The 17,904-nt window shown below is 49.5% G+C and overlaps 2 protein-coding genes across 2 annotated transcripts; both read right to left on the minus strand.

The window, feature by feature from the left end:
- Positions 1–7,134: 7,134 nt before the first annotated feature.
- Rpp25l (ribonuclease P/MRP subunit p25 like) lies at positions 7,135–11,320 on the minus strand. The gene is made up of 3 exons (XM_028779015.1): positions 11,044–11,320; positions 8,593–9,906; positions 7,135–7,943 (listed from the first exon to the last, which is right to left on the minus strand). The coding sequence occupies exon 3, from the start codon at positions 7,902–7,904 to the stop codon at positions 7,413–7,415; it is 492 nt and encodes a 163-aa protein (XP_028634848.1). The 5' UTR covers positions 7,905–7,943; positions 8,593–9,906; positions 11,044–11,320; the 3' UTR covers positions 7,135–7,412.
- On the minus strand, positions 10,086–17,582 carry Dctn3 (dynactin subunit 3). The gene is made up of 7 exons (XM_028779013.1): positions 17,432–17,582; positions 15,629–15,713; positions 14,702–14,788; positions 12,345–12,428; positions 11,367–11,425; positions 10,547–10,606; positions 10,086–10,397 (listed from the first exon to the last, which is right to left on the minus strand). Exons 1-7 carry the CDS (start codon positions 17,576–17,578, stop codon positions 10,308–10,310), a joined length of 612 nt encoding a protein of 203 aa, XP_028634846.1. The 5' UTR covers positions 17,579–17,582; the 3' UTR covers positions 10,086–10,307.
- Between the last annotated feature and the right edge of the window lie 322 nt (positions 17,583–17,904).

Raw genomic sequence — 17,904 nt, forward strand, 5'->3', positions numbered from 1 at the left:
TGAGGCCTCAGGCAAATGAGTTAATGTCTCAATTACTTTACGCAAAATGAGCCTCAATTATCCCAGGAGTAAAATGGGATCATAACAGCACCGTCTATTTCCTAAGACTATAGAGATTACGTTAAATGAGACGACCCAGCCAAGCACTTAGCACGAGGTTTGGCCAGTACTGAAGCCTGTTCCCAAGCAGGTGTCCTCCGCGTCTCTGGGTCTCCTCTGTCAGGTGTTCTCTCGATGTCTACACTAGCTCTCATCTCTGTCTCTCCATCTCTCTCTTTTGCTTTTCCTGTGTTGGCTCCACGGACCTGCAGCTTCACCCACAGGTGACTCTTTCCTGTCCCCTGGCATGACTAGGGTGGGCTGGGGCAAGGGGGAGACGTTTAAAACTTCAAACAGGATTCCTGGTAGCAGGATCACGCCTGGGCCTGAACATGGGTGAATCACAGTTGGTGGTGGGAATACAAGTCTATGGTCCTTCCTGGCTGGGTAGGAGAGCTGGGGGCTTTGGCCCCACCACCTCTTGGAGGAGAGGAACTTGTCCTGACTGCTTCAGCCGCCCCCACATCTGGGTCCAGGCCAGATCCCCCACGACTAGTGCCTTCCTGGAGGTAAGGCAACCTGCCCAGAGCTGAAGACCAAAAGGGGGAAGCCCTCCACCTTCATACAGAGTGGTTTACCTCCATTCAAAACACTCTGCAATCTCCCACAGCCCATTCCAGATATGAATGGAGGCACCCTCTTCTGTCTTCATCCTGCTCACATTTGAGCCGTGACTTCTGCACCTGCATTAAGTTTACATTTCCAAGCTGAGCCTGCCAGAGAGAGGAAACCTTGAGGGGCTCTTCATCTGGCCCAAGACCTCATCCTTAGGGTTGAGGCACAGAATCCTCAGGTTTCATTTCTGTGTCATGTGAGGACCAGTAAAGGTAGGGGCGTGGCCTACAAGAATAGGTGCTCAGCAAACAGAACCCAGCTGAAGGAAAGGTAGCCCAAGGACCCCAGTATGGAACTGGAAGACTGAGGCCACAGCAGGAAGGAGCATGAGTAGACCACCGAGCGGCTGCCACACAGCTTTGTGGCTCAGCAAGGAGTCTTTACTGGGGACCAGGATAGGTCTCAACTGGTCCCAAACACCCCCATACCTGGGCCCAAGCCAGACCCCTCACGTCAGCTTTTGGGCAGAGGGCCAGATGGGCAAATTAACTAAGGCTCTTCTCTCATTTTTCCTATTCTGAACACATCATTGCCTCCAGGTGCCCACCAGCTTCAAGGAGAGCTGGGAAGAGAAACTCAGAGAGGCAGGAATACTGGGCATAGGCCCATGGCAGGCAGGGTCTGGGACAGAAGACTTGGGACCCTGGCAGCTAGCCAGGGCCTGTCACGGGAATCTTGTGTCAATACTGTGACAGGGGCCAGATTCAAAGCAGGATTTTATTGAGGGGAGGAGGAGTGCTTAGGATCCTTGAACACGTGGGCATCTGGGACAGGGGTGGTGTATCCCATCGGGCCAGGACAGATGTGCAGCTTCCTGTCTTTCCCATCAGAGACAAGTTGTCATACACGAGGTTCAGAAAGACAGACCCAGAATAAAGATCTCAGATACAGAAACAAAACCCAGAGACAGGGACAGAGATGTGTGACAGAGTGACAGGGAGATGCAGGAGGGGAAGTCATGAGATTACAGACAAGGCGCAGGCCGGAAGTCCCAGCCAAATGATGTTTCTGTCAGAGATACAGCAGCACAGAGAAACACAGGCAGGGAAACTCAGAGAGAGAGAGAGAGAGAGAGAGAGAAAGAGAGAGAGAGAGAGAGAGAGAGAGAGAGAGAGAGAGAATAACTGAGAAGAGAGAGATTAAAAGAGGTACAGAAGTAAACGGAGATCCAGGCAGAACGAAGCAAAGAAATAGATCAAACGCAGTGACCGAGAAGAGCAGGTATCCCAGCCCAGTCTCCTGGTCTCAGTCTCCCCACCCAGGTCTCCCCAGGGTGTGCCCCTCCTTGCTATTCACTTGTTTCCATAGCAACACTGAGGGCAGCACCAAATTTGCATACACATTTACATCCTTTCTATCTGCATAATTCAACAGGTTCTGTGCATATTCATGAGACTGAATGAAGGTGACTCCTCAGTTCCTACTCAGTGTCTGACTCTGGTGCCCCCTACTTGCAGTGTACAATTGTGGCTGCAGCCGGAACCTGAGACCTGGCAGACAACACACCTCCCACTCCCACTCCCACTCCCACTCCCAGCTGTGCCTTTTATTCTCCCACTTCCAGGCGTTTCTCTGAGGCATGTGACCCTCCCTGGTGGGATGGCCCTCTGGACATCAATATGCATGCACACGTAGGCATATGAGTGTACTCTGTCTGCTAGGAGGTGGTTGACAGTGAGGGAGTGACTAATACTCTGGCTCCCTTTATGAAAGGCCTCTTAGCCACACTGAGGACACATGAAAGGGTCTCAGAAAAGCATAATGCAGGAAAATGAAAGCTGAGAGAGACAGATCTACTAGCCATAAGGAACCTGGATGCTGTGGTCTCTCAGTATGGAAGCTGACCAAGACCCTGATTGTAGCCAAAATAACCAGAGAAGCTAGGCTAGGGTTCAAAAGAACGGAGGGTACAGGAGCTTATACGGCAGGGCAGCAGGAGCCTAGGGCTAGGAACACTTTCAGAATAACAGGCATTGAGAGCTCTTGTGGGCTGGAAAAGATTCCCCAGGGCCTACTCTTGTCATGATTTGGCCTGCTGATCTCTTTCTGGCTTCCTTGCTGGTCTTTCAGCCCTGTGCTCCCTCTACTCAGCAAGCTGTAACACCCAGGGCCTCACTCTAAACAATCTGACATTTCACCTTGAGCTCCTCCTCAGAGACTTCTAGGACCTCTCATCTCTCCCAACATTAAGTCCAAACTCGCTGGCCAGGTATGGCCAGTGTGGCCCCAAGCCATCCTTGAGACTCACTCCTCACTGGCCCTTCCTTGACCTTCAGACACTAGACTATTTATGTTTCTTGTGTCCTCCCATGTCTCTGTTCATGATTTCCCTCCATCCGTGTCCTTCCCAGGTCTCTCCCAGCCAATTAGTCTTCAAGCTTTACACAGTCATTACCTCATTTTTCCTTGAGATTTTGCTTGTCACCAAGTGCTGGACTCGGGGCTTTTATTTCTGCAGTGATGAGCTTCCTTAATCTGTGTACCTACTGCTCCTGTCACATTCCTGAAGGTGATCTGCTGAAACCATAGCTCACCTGAGACTGGAGGCTCTAAGTACAGTGGCTAGGTTTGTCACGCTGTGTATTATTCTTAGCTGCCTTTTGAACAGCCGAGATGTCACTCCGTCTAATGAGGACCAAATTTCAAGACTAGACTGTTTTCCTTCTGCTTTGGGGCTTCTCACAAAGTTGATTTTACAGAGCATAAATGGTCTATGCCTTTGTGAATGCTGCCACCCTGTGGTTTCAGATAGAAGTTCTCTGAAGTTAGTACTAGCGTATTACATAGGTTTTGTTTTTGGTTTTTTGTGACATCTTCTTTGTGTCTCAGACTGGTTTGGTAATCGTTAAGTAGGCTGAGATGGCAGCCTCCTGCTTCAGCTTCCCGAATGTTAGGATCATAGACATAAACCTCCAAGTCTTGCTTTTGAATAGTCTTGAGTTTGAAGGGACAAAGATTGGAGGAAGAAAATCAAATGACGCTTGGGAGCAGTGGGACATCTGTGTGGTCAGAAAGCCAGAGTCCAAGAGTCAAGCCAAAGACGGGGGACAGAGCTGGGGGACAGAGCCAGGGGAGGCAGGGAAGCACGGGGGTTCTTTTAGGCTATTCTGTGAATAAATCTGAATCTTCTCCTCTGAGAATGGAGGGCACAAGGAATGAGAGTGGGATCTCAGTGTCCCCACACACTCTGAGGCTCAACAATCATCCCTTCTTCCAAATGATTATCACACATCTGCTGGGTGTAAATCATGTTGAAGACTCTCAGGTCACTTCCGTGAAGAAAGCAGACATCTGCCCGTTTGGCACCCACATTCTCACCAGGAGACATTAAAGTTTTATTTCATTTATCTCTTATGTATATGGGTGTTTTGCTTGCATATATGTGTGCTACATGCATGCCTGGTGCCCAAGGAGGCCAGAAGAGCGAGTGGGATCCTCTAGGACTGGAGCAGCAGATGACTGCAAGCCACCACGTGGTTGCTACAGATCAAACCTGGGTGCTCTTATCCATGGAGCCTCCACTCCAGGTCCCCAAAATGCTATCTTAAAGAAGCCGATTATATTTAGAGGGTAAAAGAATGCATGTCAAAAGGGGGCAGGGCTGTGGTAAAAGCACTTGCTGGCAAGTTTGATGCCTAAGTTTGATCTCCAGGTCCCACTTGATAAAAGGAGAGAACGGACTCTTGCGAGTTGTCCTCTGACCTCTGTCTTGAGCTGTGGCACATGCATGCCCACACACCCACTAAATAAATAAACATAATAAAATAGAAAGCCACCTTTTGAATGGCTGGCCTCTGGAACCATCTGCTGTTGTAAGCTACTCAGTCTGTGGCACTTTGTTCTAACAGCCCCCATGAAGTTCCTATCGCTGAGGCGTTCTGCGTCACCCACCCAGGTTGCTTGTGAGGACTCCAGGTCACAGAACCCTGTGCTCTTTTAACTTTCCTTCTAACGTAGTGTGGGTGCCACGCCCTGTTCTCGAGGTACTATTCCGTCTTCGCTTGTTCCTGTCTCAGTCTGAGTGGAGACTCCTGGAGCCCACATTCTGCTAAAGACATGCGAAGTTCACAGTCATCAGCCTACACTGGGCTTATGTCTTTGCCGTGTCAGATCTGGTCATCTCTCTCAGCTGCAACAACTGTCTCAGGCATCCCGGCCCCACCCCCTGTTTCTTCCTGCTCTGTGGAGAAGACTTCTGGATTCTCAGGTCCCACCTGCATTCCCACACGGTCTGCATCCTTGCTTGCAACTCTTTTCCTCCTGTTACAGGAAGTCATCTTTGTTCCTACTTAAAGAAATTTTATTGTTGTCTGTCAATGTGTGAATGTGAATGGAGGTCCGTTTTCTTTTTCTGTGTGGGTTCTGGGATTGAACTCAGGTTAAGCTTGGTGCCAAGTGTTTATCCTCTGAGCCATCTCACCCACCCATGCTCCTTCTTAAAAAAAAAAGTTAGTGTTTTGCTACACATATGCCTGGTGCCTGACAAGGTTGGAAGAGGGTATCAGATGCCCTAGGACTGGAGTAAGCTGCCATGTAGTCCTAGGAATTGAACAAGTGCTTTTTTCTTGTGTATGTATATGGATGTTTTGTCTGCTTATATATCTGGGCACCAGAAGAGGGTATCAGATCGAATGGGACTATAGTTAAAGACGGTTGTGAGCCACCATGTGGTTGCTAGGAATTGAACCTGGGTCCTCTGGAAAAGCACCCAGAGCTCTTAACTGCTGAGCCACCTTTCTGGCCCCAGAACAAGTGCTTCTAACTGCTGTGCCAACTCCCCTGCCGACCGCTCCTACTCTTTGAAAGGTCCCTACTCTGAGGTTCTCTCCCAACCTCGAGCAGTTTCCCTCCAAGGCTTCATCTCTGGTTCTCTCCCAGGTGTTCCTTCTGGAGATGTCAGAGCCAGGCAGACTTCCTAGGGACCGCAGGTTAGGGAGAGTACCCTAGAACCTGTCCTCCCAGGGGATTCTGAGCACAGGTGTTTCTCTTCACATCCCCTCTCTAATCGTTTTGGACATCTCAGATGATTTTTAACTAGGCAACCCAACTGGGAGTCCCTTCCTGGTTTCTGAAGCTCATAAAGATGTCCTACTGAATCACCTGCCCGGTGTTAAGTTACTATCTTTATTACATGCGATTGCTTTAACCAAAGCACTGATCAGGATGGGATGCAAGATCAAAACGTGTCAATAATTAGCTAGGTAGTGGTGGCGCACGCCTTTAGTCCCAGCACTTGGGAGGCAGAGGCAGGCGGATTTCTGAGTATAAGACCAGCCTGGTCTACAGAGTGAGTTCTGGGACAGCCAGGGCTATACAGAGAAACCCTGTCTCAAACAAACAACAAACAAACAAACAAAAAGTATCAATAATTTACAGAATAATTCTGTAAATTATTCTGGAAATAAAAGAAAAAATATGAACACATGAAAATGAAAACATTTTCTATAGTCCTGCTATAGTCCGAATCTGCAAAAGCCCCAATTTTATTTGCTTATAATTGGACATCCAGATTACTAGACACACTGGAGAAAACCTCGATTCACAGCAAGTAGAGTTGATCAATTCTTGAGACTATGGCTGCTTCCAATCCCACTCTCCTGCATGGAGCCATCTGACTTGCCAATACAATCATTGTTTCTTCAGATGCCTGTGGTAAATCTGAACCAAAGGCCAAAGGGAGGCATTAAAAAAACAGCAATGGGGAAAGGGCAAGAATGCCGTCTCAAGAGACATGTGGGACTGAGGTCTACTCTCAAGAAAACAGCGGGGCTGGAGAGATGGCTCAGTGGTTAAGAGCACTGACTGCACTTCCAGCGGTTCTGAGTTCGAATCCCAGCAACCACATGGTGGCTCACAACCATCTGTAATGAGATCTGATGCCCTCTTCTGGTGTGTCTGAAGACAGCTACAGTGTATTCATATATAATAATAAATAAGTATCTTAAAAAAAAAAAGAAAACAGCACATTAGCAAACCTGAGCTTCCTTTTAACAAGTGTATAGCACCAGGTGCTCAGGTGGTACCTGAGGGTCAGATGTGTTCATCTTTATAAGTTTTATAAGTCTAATGAGGTAAGCACCCTACTCCCCCCTTTATGGATGAGAGTGATAAGACCCAGAGAAGTAACCTTCATCGAAAACCACAGAGCAGTAACTTGGGACTAGAACCAGGATTAAACCCTGAGCTGCCAAGCCTGAGTTCACGATCCCACTATACTAAATAAAACATATGCCACAGATGGGAGACATGCCTGAGCTGGCCAAGACCCAGCCCAGCTTAAAGCAGGTGGCAAAAAGCCATCCAGGTTACTGCTGGAACTTTTATTGATACCAGACTCACCATCTAGTGCCAACCTAACCGTATCCTTCCTGCTTCCAGCCCAGGAGCTCCTGGGATAAAGCCAAGCATCCCACTTACACATCAGGCCAAACAAACGGGTACAACCTTTATTTCCCTTCCCTGGTCGGACGTCAGAGAAGGCATGTGAGACATACTGTAGAGACAGAATAAGCCCTTCTCAAGCAGCCTTTAACTCAGCACTGACCCACACCAGTCTCTGTAACAGTCCCATCCCACTTTCCAGAGGGGAGGGGACGTTCTTCTGTAGACTTAATCCTCACTGGCATGTTGAGCAATCACAAGCGCTTCTTAGAGAAGGCACAGATATTCAGGTCTAGAGTACAGTCAGGCCCAGATCTTCAGGACCGGGTGTCCCGAGCCCTCCTTCGGGGTCTGGGACCACAGCTGGAACTAGGTATGGAGCCCAGGCCAGGAGGTGCACCTGGGGGTTGGTAGCCACATTCACTGGGGTCCAAGGGGTCCCGACTAAGCAGTACCCACACTGCAGGCACATGGCGTCGGACTGTGAGGGGGTCTAGACCTGTGTCCGGAGAAGTTGGGACCCAGCTGTCCTCAGTTTGCAGGAATCGAAGCTTGGTGAGCTGGTGTAGGCCTGGAACCCGCCGTTTGACAATCTCTGCACAGCTGACAGCCTTTCCAGCAGCCCGGCCAGAGCCTGAGAACACCACGTGCCGTGTGCTTCCCCCTTCCAACCGACCCAGTGCCAGCCCGAGCAGGTTTCGGATTTTGCTTCCATCTCGGACTCGCATTTCCAGAGTGTCCGGAGGTAGCTGGGGCATTGGTGAGGAGGCTGGGAGCTCTACAGAGCCAGCCCTCCGGTAGTGTTCCATTCTGCTCTCGCGGCTTTGGTGAATCTCTCTGGATATGTACTGCGGGGGGAAAAGTCAGATGAGTGGCAGAAACATGACCAGGTCCATCCTCCATCACTCCCTCCTGTTCCTCACCACGGAAGTGGGTTTGCGCCCTCATCCCAGCGTCTCAAGGCCGAGGCCAAGAATTATCTATCCCTTAGATCCTTTTCTAAATTTATCCACGAGTCTCTAACACTGACAAAACCAAATTCCCCCAAACCAGGCTCTCTGGCGGAAAGACTGCTTTATCTTCTTAAAGCACAGGGGCTAGGTCCCAGACCCCTCGCCCACAACTCGCTAGGAACAGGCGGGCTCTCCTCACTAGGCTTCAAGGACTGGGACAAGGCTCCCTCACTTAGTGCTTCCAGAGACGCTTGGCCCCAGACTTCCTGGGGCACAGCCACAAGTCCTCACAATGTACTCCCCAAAGAAAGACTCGACCCCGCCTACGGTGGGTGGGGGGCAGAGTTGCCCTCATCCGCAGATTAACAGAGTAGGCTGGCTTGAACCGGGGCACTCGGGAACCGGCGAGTGAGGACTCCACGGAGGGCTGCTGGGATTACTCGTGAGCGGTTGGCGGGCTCCCCGATCCTGGGCCGCTATCCCAGGCAGCCGGCATCCCCTTTCCCCAGCTCTGAGTCCCTATGCCCTGGGATTTGGCTCTTACCACGGTCGCCAGCAGACGCTCGACCCTCACGGAGTAGCCAAGATGGCGCGCAGAACGAGAGCGCGCGGAGCCGCGGGGCCGCGCACGCAGGGGGCGGGGCTTGAGGGAAACCTGGGGTGCGGTTCGGCTCAGCGGAGTGGATGCTGGCAACTGGCTTGCCTCGAGGATCGGCGCGACGATCCCGGAGCAGCCCGGTACCTTCAGAGGGCCCACCCGGGAGAGGAGCAGCTATCAGAGGAGCCCTGCGCCTGAAGACTGTAGATTTGTGCCTTTAAAAGATGTATGGCATGCGTCACCTGTTGACACACCGCAACAGCGAAGGCGAAGCCCCTGGAGCATACAAGCAGGCGAGACTCTTAGTTACGGAATTCTGAGCTTTATTCTCATCCTAGGACACTGGACAGCCCCGGCGGTTTGCAGTAGGGCCTAAGCCATAGCTTGTGCATAACTCATTGGCCATAGAGGGTTGGCGGGCGTATAAGCTGGGTGGATCCGGTAGTGAGGACAACAGATACTGGTGACCCTGGGAAGGCGCTGTACTCAACATCACAGAGCCTAGACCAGTATCCAGAGTAAAATAGGCCCTCCAATATTTGTCTAATGATATGTTAACCACCAAGAAGAATTGAGAAGAGGTGGTAGAAAACTTGATAAAAACTCGTATGAAGTTTTGGGGAAGAACGGGCAACTATTTGGGTAGAATAGTCTAGGATGACTGCTAGTTCAGATCAGTTTGGACATGCTGCAGTTTGGATGACAGCAACTCTACAGGTTGGCTGCTGTGCAGGTAGTTGAAGGAGCTAAGGCAGGCCCTCAGACCACAAGAGGGCAGCATACACTTTATGGAGCTCAACTGGTTTCTATCTTTCTCATCTAGATACCCTGATCTTCCTTCCCTCCCCAAGGCCCTAAAATTTCCTATATCCAAACCTCTTGGCCTTCCTCTCTGACTACTGGTATTATGTAGACACAAGGCTGTGCTGCCTTGGCTCTGAACGTCCCTGCCTGTTCCTCCATGACCTCTGACATGTGGGCCTACCTGGTTTTCCTCAAACTTTGTGTAGAGATTAGGAGTACCTACCTGTGCCCTCCTTATTTACCACAGGATATGATATTTAGAGGGTAATTGGCAAGTATGGGATAAATAAATATACAATGTCCCGCTGTACCAGTCAAATGATGTGCAATACTCAAAGATGCCAGAAGAAGGCATCAGATCCTCTGGAATTAGAGTTGTAGGGGAAGGTTGTTAGTGGCCATGTGGGTGTTGGGGACTGAACCCATACCCTAAGGGCTGAGCCATCTCTCCAGCACCTCAGTCTCTCTTTCTAAAGTCTTTGAACTTGAGAAAAGATAATTCACCCGCTGACATTTCTCAGCAAACCAGATCAGGGGTATAGCTCCTGGTCCCACCTCATAGGGTGGAGAGCTCTCCCCTTCACCACCCAGATCCTCACCCAAGCCCACCCTGCATCAGCAAGCCAACACACTCCTTTTGTGGTATCTGCAGTTTACTGTCACTGGAATAAATACATTGACGGAGTACAAATCATGACTCTAAGGTAAACCTGACCTCTGACCTCAGAGCCCCCAGTTGAACACAGACAGGTAGTATTTGAATTCAGAGACTTGCTGTCTCCGCTTTATAAAGACAGGCTGGTGTGAGGCCCTGGAGCCTGCCTGTCTTCCCCTGCTGGGGACATGGGGAGCGGCTGTCATTCTTCTGCTGGCTTCACTTGCTTGGCAGCCTCTAGCTGGCTGAGTAGTTCATCCCACTGCACAAACTGCTTGGAGAGCAGCATTGTCTGGAGAGAAGTCAAGGTGACAACAGAAGTGTGATGGAAGAAGCAGAGACTGCATGTGCCCAGAGGGGTGAGGGCGGGGCCGAGGCTGGGATGAGACTGCAGGAGGGGGAGGAGAATACCCACTAAGGAGCACGAAGCACAAAAGATACAGTCTTGTTATACTCCTCCAGGAGAGCCTTGGACTCCTCAGTGATCTCCACACACTGGTCCTGTAAGCCAAAGTATAGCTGAGCAGTTGAGTAAAGGCCCACGTCCCACTCAACTTCCTGCCTCATCATTCCCTCCAAACCCAGAAGAGATGGCGCTTGAATAACCTAGAGTAAAAGGAGCAAACTACGAAACAGGTGCTCTCCATCCTAGGCCCGTTCCCGAAACAGACGACCAAAGACTGACAGGAGGGGCTGCTTCCACACATTAACACCCCCTCCTCTTCTGTCCCTATGTTTTTTAAGGCTTTATTATTTTTATTTTCTGTGTATAGGTATTTTGCCTGTTTGTGGGCGCACCATGTATATGCAGTCCTCAAAGATGCCAGAAGAAGGCATCAGATCCTCTGGAATTAGAGTTGTAGGGGAAGGTTGTTAGAGGCCATGTGGGTGTTGGGGACTGAACCCATACCCTAAGGGCTGAGCCATCTCTCCAGCACCTCAGTCTCTCCTTCTAAAGTCTTTGAACTTGAGAAAAGATATTTCACCTGAAGTCAAAAAACAGATCCCCAGGCATGACTGCCTACCTTTCAACTTCAACCTTCTAGTGTCTCAGAAAAACCATTCTGGAAGGCAGGAGACCTGCATGTGGCTCTAGGCAAGTCCTTCCCCTCCCTGAGGGCATTTGGAAATAGAGGATAAACCTCTATGGATAGCACAAAGGTCTAGGAGTCTTGGTGTGGGTGACAGTGGACGGTGGGGGAAGGGACAGAGCTGACAGGATGCCCTATCATGTCTACCTTCTCTTCTAGTCTTTCCATACCTGCTGTTGGATGTGGATCTGCGCCAAGCGCTGCAGGCGGGCAGCATGCTCAGGAACAGCTGTAAAACACAGCGCACACCGCCTGATGATGTTTGTGCCCTCCCCCGGGACTGCTCAATAGTCTATTAGGTCTTCCACAGGATTAGAGTATTGAGTGGAGAAGCTAAACAAACGCTGGGCTTCATCGACTGCTGTAGCTGGAAGGGGGAGGGGGTGCTCCCTGCCTGCCCCAGCTTTACTCCAAGACCTAAGAGGTGGGGGTGGGGCTGAGGGTGGGGGTGGGTAGAACAGGTGCCCAGAAGACAGAACCTTAAGGTCCTCAGTATTGCTTGCTATGAGGAGAGCCAAGTAAAGAGACTATACTTATTACAGGCCCTGCCCCTTTACTGTCAGCCCAGCAGGGCTAGCTTACTAGCCTAATGGATAGGGAGCTTGGGTGGGCTGGAAATGAATCCCAGGTCCTACACACTGGCCCCTTGGATTCCCCCACACTGGCAGCCTTGCCCGCAGCTTTAGGCTGTCAGATACTCAAGCGGGTAGCTGATCAGGGGAGGGACGGGAGCTGAGAGAAATACCTAGAGACAGACAAGATGGATATCTGGATTCAATTAAAGTCACTGCCTGCTTGTCAAGGCCCAGGCCCAGGGACTCTTAGCAGTGCAGCAGGAAAACATCACACGCCTGGCAGGAGTTCTGACAGTAAGATGTGGGCTCTGAAGCACCCTGAGAGACGTGGAGGGCAGGGAGAAAGCAATAGGAATATCTGGGGTTGGGACTGCTGGGGCATATGCTTGTGTCTTAGGACAAACTGCCTGAGGTCCTGGATCTAGGCTCTTACTTGGGAACTGTAACCATTCAGGTAGTGGGTTCCCATAGGGTAGAACTATAAGGAAGAGATCCAGCATTAGTACAGGGAAGCCTTGGCCCCATCCACCCCCTCCCCCAGCACGAGAGTGAAATGCAGCCCCGCAGGGGTACCTTTGATAGAAGCGCTGTCCAGTATGGGCACCAAGGCGTTCACCTGTTCCAAGAGTGCCACCTGGGAGAGGATGAACTGTTCCTCTGAAGCACAAAGACAAGATGACAGCAGGGACACAACCATGGACATAGCTACACCTGTGTGTGGAGCTGTGTACCGGCAGGTGGAAGGCTGGGCCCCTTCCCTAGGTATGCATTCCCACTCCGCCCCACCTCCCCGGATGCTTCTGTCTGACTCATCCTGAGCCTAAGGAGCATCTCTGTCTCTACAGACCCCTGCCCTCACATTTTAACTCCATAGCCTCCTTTTCCACGCTTGTCAATAGCTCAGCAAGTGTTCCTGGTTCACAGGAGACAGAGTACTTCAGACTTGGCTTCCCTAATCAAGGGCCCCAGGAACAATCTGAGAGGAGACATGAGGCAGACTGTATCAGGTGGGTTCTACTCACTGGCTCTCAGAGGCACAGGTAATTACAAATGACAGGGGAGCTGACACAGAGTGGGAAAGGCCAGTGTAGACAGAAGCAGGATCTAGGTTCTCCATATACAAGGGGTTCCAGTGTATTAAAATCTACAGAGCGGAAGGTGTTCAGGGACAAGGCTGTAGTGTGCAAACAAATAGAGAGGAAGGGACACTTGCCAGTCAGAATTCACTGAGCTGTCGGGGAGGGCAGGCCCAGGAGACTGAAAGGCTAAAGTGTTGAGATCTTATCCTAGGAAGGAGAAGACACTGGGGCTCCTGAGTAGGCCAAGATATGATGGAAATGCCCACGAAGATGTGACATGCAGAAAAGGAACGGATAATTTGAGTATACGACTGTCTTTGTGTAAGTGGATGCCTGCTTCCTGAGGCAGAGCACAGGAAGGGACGGGGAGGCCGGAAGAGTCCTTGAACTTGGTGTCTGAGCTATGGCCATGGAGCTAGGAGACTTTTGGGAACTCTGACAGCTCCTCTCAGCAGGAGCTGCCCCTCCTCCCCAGTCCTCAGTGTCACACAGTCATCATTCTCTCAAGTAAGTGACAAGCTCAGGTTCCTAAAGCAGGGACAAGTACATGTACTTGTGTTCATAAGGACAAAGACTTTCTGGTTCACCACTGTATGCCTTGTGCCCAGAATAAAGCCAGGTTCACAGTATATGATCAATAAATATTTCCTGTTTCACTTTAATTTTTTTTTCTTATCCTTTTTTGAGATGGGAGCATGTTATATTGACCGAGGTTAACCTTGAGCTTGTAATCCTCTTCCTCAGTCTCCCAAGTTCTTAGGACTCTAGACACATGGCCACTGTGCCTAGCTTGGTTTCTACTGGATGAATGAATAGACGCCAGAGGTCAGAAAACTCTGCCTGCAGAATGTCAGACTGACTAGAATCTCTGCCTAGAATGCTGGAGTCCCAGTGATCTCTCCCAGAAGAGAAAGATGCTGAGCTTTCGGTGAGAGCCACCATCTTCATAATTTGCCACAATGGCAAATGCAAAGGGGAAGAAGAAAGGAACCTGCTGTATGTTCTCTATAGAAAGCAAGCACAGGGGCTGGAGAGACGGCTCGGCTGGCGGGAAAGAGCATCCTGTTCTTCTAGAGGCCCCTGTTCAGTTTCCAGCACCCACTGACAAGTTGTCCCTTTGGCCACATATATGTGAGTCTGTAAGGGTGACATTGTAGACATCAGGAGAATAGGTACAGTTCAAAAAGGAATACCCTATGTTAGGGCAAAACAGGGAGAGCCACAGTGGCTCTCCACATACTATAGGCATTGTCATGGACAGTTAAGGGCAAAGTTCTTGCAAAGAGCATCAACATGTGACCGGCATGTGTTGTACTCTAAGAGCTGAGACAGCTTCCTGAAATGAGTGAAGGGAAAGGATCCAGAAAGAAGCCAGAGAAAGGCCCCTGTGTGAGCTGAACGCTGCCCCACCCAGGGGAGCTCAGTCATGAGAACAGGAGAGGAGAGCCTGAGTGGCTAAAGCCGGTTCCCAATGAATGTACTGTGACTTAATGTACAAAAAGAAAAGATATGGACCATGAAAAACACAGAATGACTCTCATGCTAGTATTCTCCCTTCTCCTGGATGGTAATGCTCTTTGTGCCTGCCCCTTCCAGGGAGGGGCCATGGACAGAACACTGAAGAGTGTCTATACGCCTGGCACTATGGTGTGCAGCTGACCCAGAGGTATATACTACTTCACCCAGTGCTGACTACAAAACCCACCTTGTGCCTCAGTCCAGAGCCAGGCCAGAACAAGAAGGTAGTTGACAGGCTATATGTATATCACAAAAGTGGAGGGGAGCCATCACTGTGCCTGATTCCTCCACCCCTGATATCCTCAGTGCTTGTGCACCGAGGTCTAGCATTACCTGCTAAGATGAACTGCAACTTGGAGGCCTCAGGTATGGCAATGCGATCAATGTACTCAGGATCCAGGTATTTGATCAGGTCTTCAACTGCCAAAAAACGCAAGAGAGGAAAAAAAAAAAGACTTAGAAATGGAACCTTATTTTATAAAGGAAGTTTGAAGTCTGGCAAAATGGCTGAACAGGTAAAGGTAATTGCTCACAAGTCTGATGACCTGGGACCTACATGATATAAGGAGAACTGAGTCTCACAGGCTGTCCTCTAACACATACGTGCACACACGCTAAATAAATGAATGTTAAATGACATTTGGGGAGTATTAATCCTTGGGGAGATGCTTGAATCACGACCACACAGTGCCAGTGCAGCAGCATCCACTGGTCCCTACTCTACTCCTCAGATTATTCAGCTATCATCTGCTGGTTGACCTCATGTTTTGGGGCCTAAAACCCAAGTGCTGCCACCACTCGGCCCTGCCCCACCTCCAGCATTCCCACTAGCCTATTCTCACCAACGTGGAAGGTATCTACCTATTCAATGCCATATGACAAGCTAAGGTTTTGTCTAATTTCTAATTAGTTACTAGCTTTTATAATTTAAAATGTTTAGCTAAACCAACACTGGGGCTCTAAGTGATTAATTCATTTCTCAGGCTTTCCTAGAGAAATGTCATACCCTATCCCTCAAGGGGATACCCTATCCACCAAGGGAAGCTTTGAAGAAAAAGTTTCAGCCCCTTACTCTGGACAATGGGCATAGACTTAGGATTTAGCTGCAAGAAAGCACACCCAATTTACCACATCAGCAGTAATATGCCTTCAATCCTCAAGGGGCTATCCTACTGACATACTGGCTGACGGGTGGAGATGGGCTTCAAGGGGTACAGACAAGGGAGGCACTGCAACCAGACACCTAACGGAAGTACTTACTCTTTTTGTAGAGAATCTTCACCCTCTCCCTCTTACTGGCAATGTTCCCTAAAGCCACCTGCACCTTGACCAGACCATCAGCCACCTGAAAGGAAGCAGAGGGTTAATTCCAAGGTATACCACTCGGCTTAAGACTTAGAAGAGCTTGGATGTGGTGCACGCCTTTAATCCCAGTACTCTGGAGGCAGATGCAGGGAGATCTCTGTGTGATTTTGAGGCCATCCTGGTTTACATGACAAGTTCCAGGACAGCTAAGGCTATTTAATAAAGACTGTGTCTAAAAAAGGAAGGAAGGAAGGAAAGAAGGAAGAAAAGAGAGAGAGAAAAAGAAAGACCTGGAAGAAGAATCCTTATGTCTCTCAAGACTTTCAAGTCTTTGAAGGTCTCCCTTCTCTTACAACAGAAACAGTCTCAACTTTAGGTACCCATTAATGTGAGAGGGAATGAATCATGTTCTCCTTTGCAGGACGGGGGTGTAAGTATTTGTCTGCTTACGGAGGTAATGAACTGATTTAGGCTTTAATGGGGCACCCTTACATTCTATATATTTCCTGTTTCCTAACCCCTATATTTGGGCATGAAATACGCAAATACCTTCACCCAGATCTTTCTTAGCTCAAGGCTGGAGAACAGATTGGCTACCTACCTCTAGCCCCACACCCTCCATATCAAGTCTAGTATGGGAGACGAAACACTCTCTAGGATCCCAAAGACAGTACAATCCCTATCATAGAAAATCAGTTTACAGGCAGAGGCAGAATATAGTTAAGAGTTAAGGGTTTGAGCTTGAGCCGTCTGTGGGATATCCCGGTGGAAGAGACCAGCAGGCAAAGATCAGTCGGGATCAGAAAGTCTGGAACAGAGATACACACTGGAGACATAGGACTTGAAATGAGTACCTGAAATCATGGCAGTGAATGAGCCTGCCTAGGACTTAGTACAATATTCCAACAGTCAAGAGTCAGCTAGAGGGGGAGGCTGAGGAAATGAATGCCTTCACTCAGGGCTTTTGTAAAAGGTGAATGCTAATGTTTAAGGAACTAATATGCGAGGGAAGGCACACAAATAGATGCCAAAGGGGGAAGAGTGTTTTGAAAAGTTGGTTGGTAAATTGGAACAGAATGTGCTGGTGACACTTTTACAAAAAGTACACACACACATCATTACCTTTGACGTCCTTAGTTCCAGAACATTCTTAACACTACCGGAAGTGCTCCGGTAAATGGTTTTCATTTCGTATAAAGGGATTTTAGGGCACCTAAAGTGTCTTTCAAAATTCAGACACGATGTTCACCCACATCTGAACACACCTAGGGCTCAATTACTAACCTTCCTTATCTGGGCCTGCTCAGACCTCTCCGTTCACCCCCTGGATCCTTTATCCACCTGTGTTCTGCCTCCTCTAGGGCTCCTTTCCCCGCTCAATTCATTTAGCAATTAATTTTGCAGGGCTCTAGAACGACACTCCGCTGCGGGCTTCAGCTCTTACTGAAACTTCCATTAATCTGTTTTTAAATGCGTCTGGTCTCCTTAGTACACCTGTGAGCGCAAGGGTGGAGTTTTCGTGAAAGTTGTCACCGAATCCGTCTCAAAAAGGCTTAAGTATCCATCTTCCATCCCAATCCCCTTGGGAACGGACCTCGAGGGTCCAATTTGTACCAGGAAGTTCTAGATCTTTGTTATTTCAAAGCCTGGGCTGGGGACGACATGACAGAAGTGGTAGCATCAGGCCCTAGGGCGGGCCAGTGGACCGCTCCTGTTCTGCCCTGGCCCAGAAACGGGTCAATAGACCGAATCTCTCACCTTCCTAGAACCTCGAGTCCCGCTTGGCCCGTACACCCAGCGCTCCAGCTCCTCCACTCGGGACTGTAGCCGCTGCACATCGGTCAAACCCGCCATCATTTCTGCAGCCGGGCCACAGCAGCCCGGGTCAGCCTGAGGGTGGGACATCCGCCCAAATAAGAAGACTGGCCAATCCGAGAGCACCGTCGCGCCCTATAGGAAGTGACGTCACTATTTAGTCTTTGGATGTCGGAAGTAACCTATGTCAAAGCAATCTGGTTACCTAGGTAACGTCCGGAGGCCCTAGCCCTATACTGTTTTCCAGGACCCTGATTGTCAAGACTTTTAGGGTTCTAAGTCCAGGGTACAAAGAGATTTTCTTTCTCACCCATTCCCTGAAGGTGAGCGTATAAATAGATCTATTATTCCAAGATTGGTTCATACCCATAGATCAGTAGGCAGCTTCCTGAGGCGACACCATAAATTTTTGAAAT

Source organism: Grammomys surdaster, unplaced genomic scaffold (genome assembly GCF_004785775.1).
Source record: "Grammomys surdaster isolate TR1022 unplaced genomic scaffold, NIH_TR_1.0 344, whole genome shotgun sequence".
NCBI lineage: Eukaryota > Metazoa > Chordata > Mammalia > Rodentia > Muridae > Grammomys > Grammomys surdaster.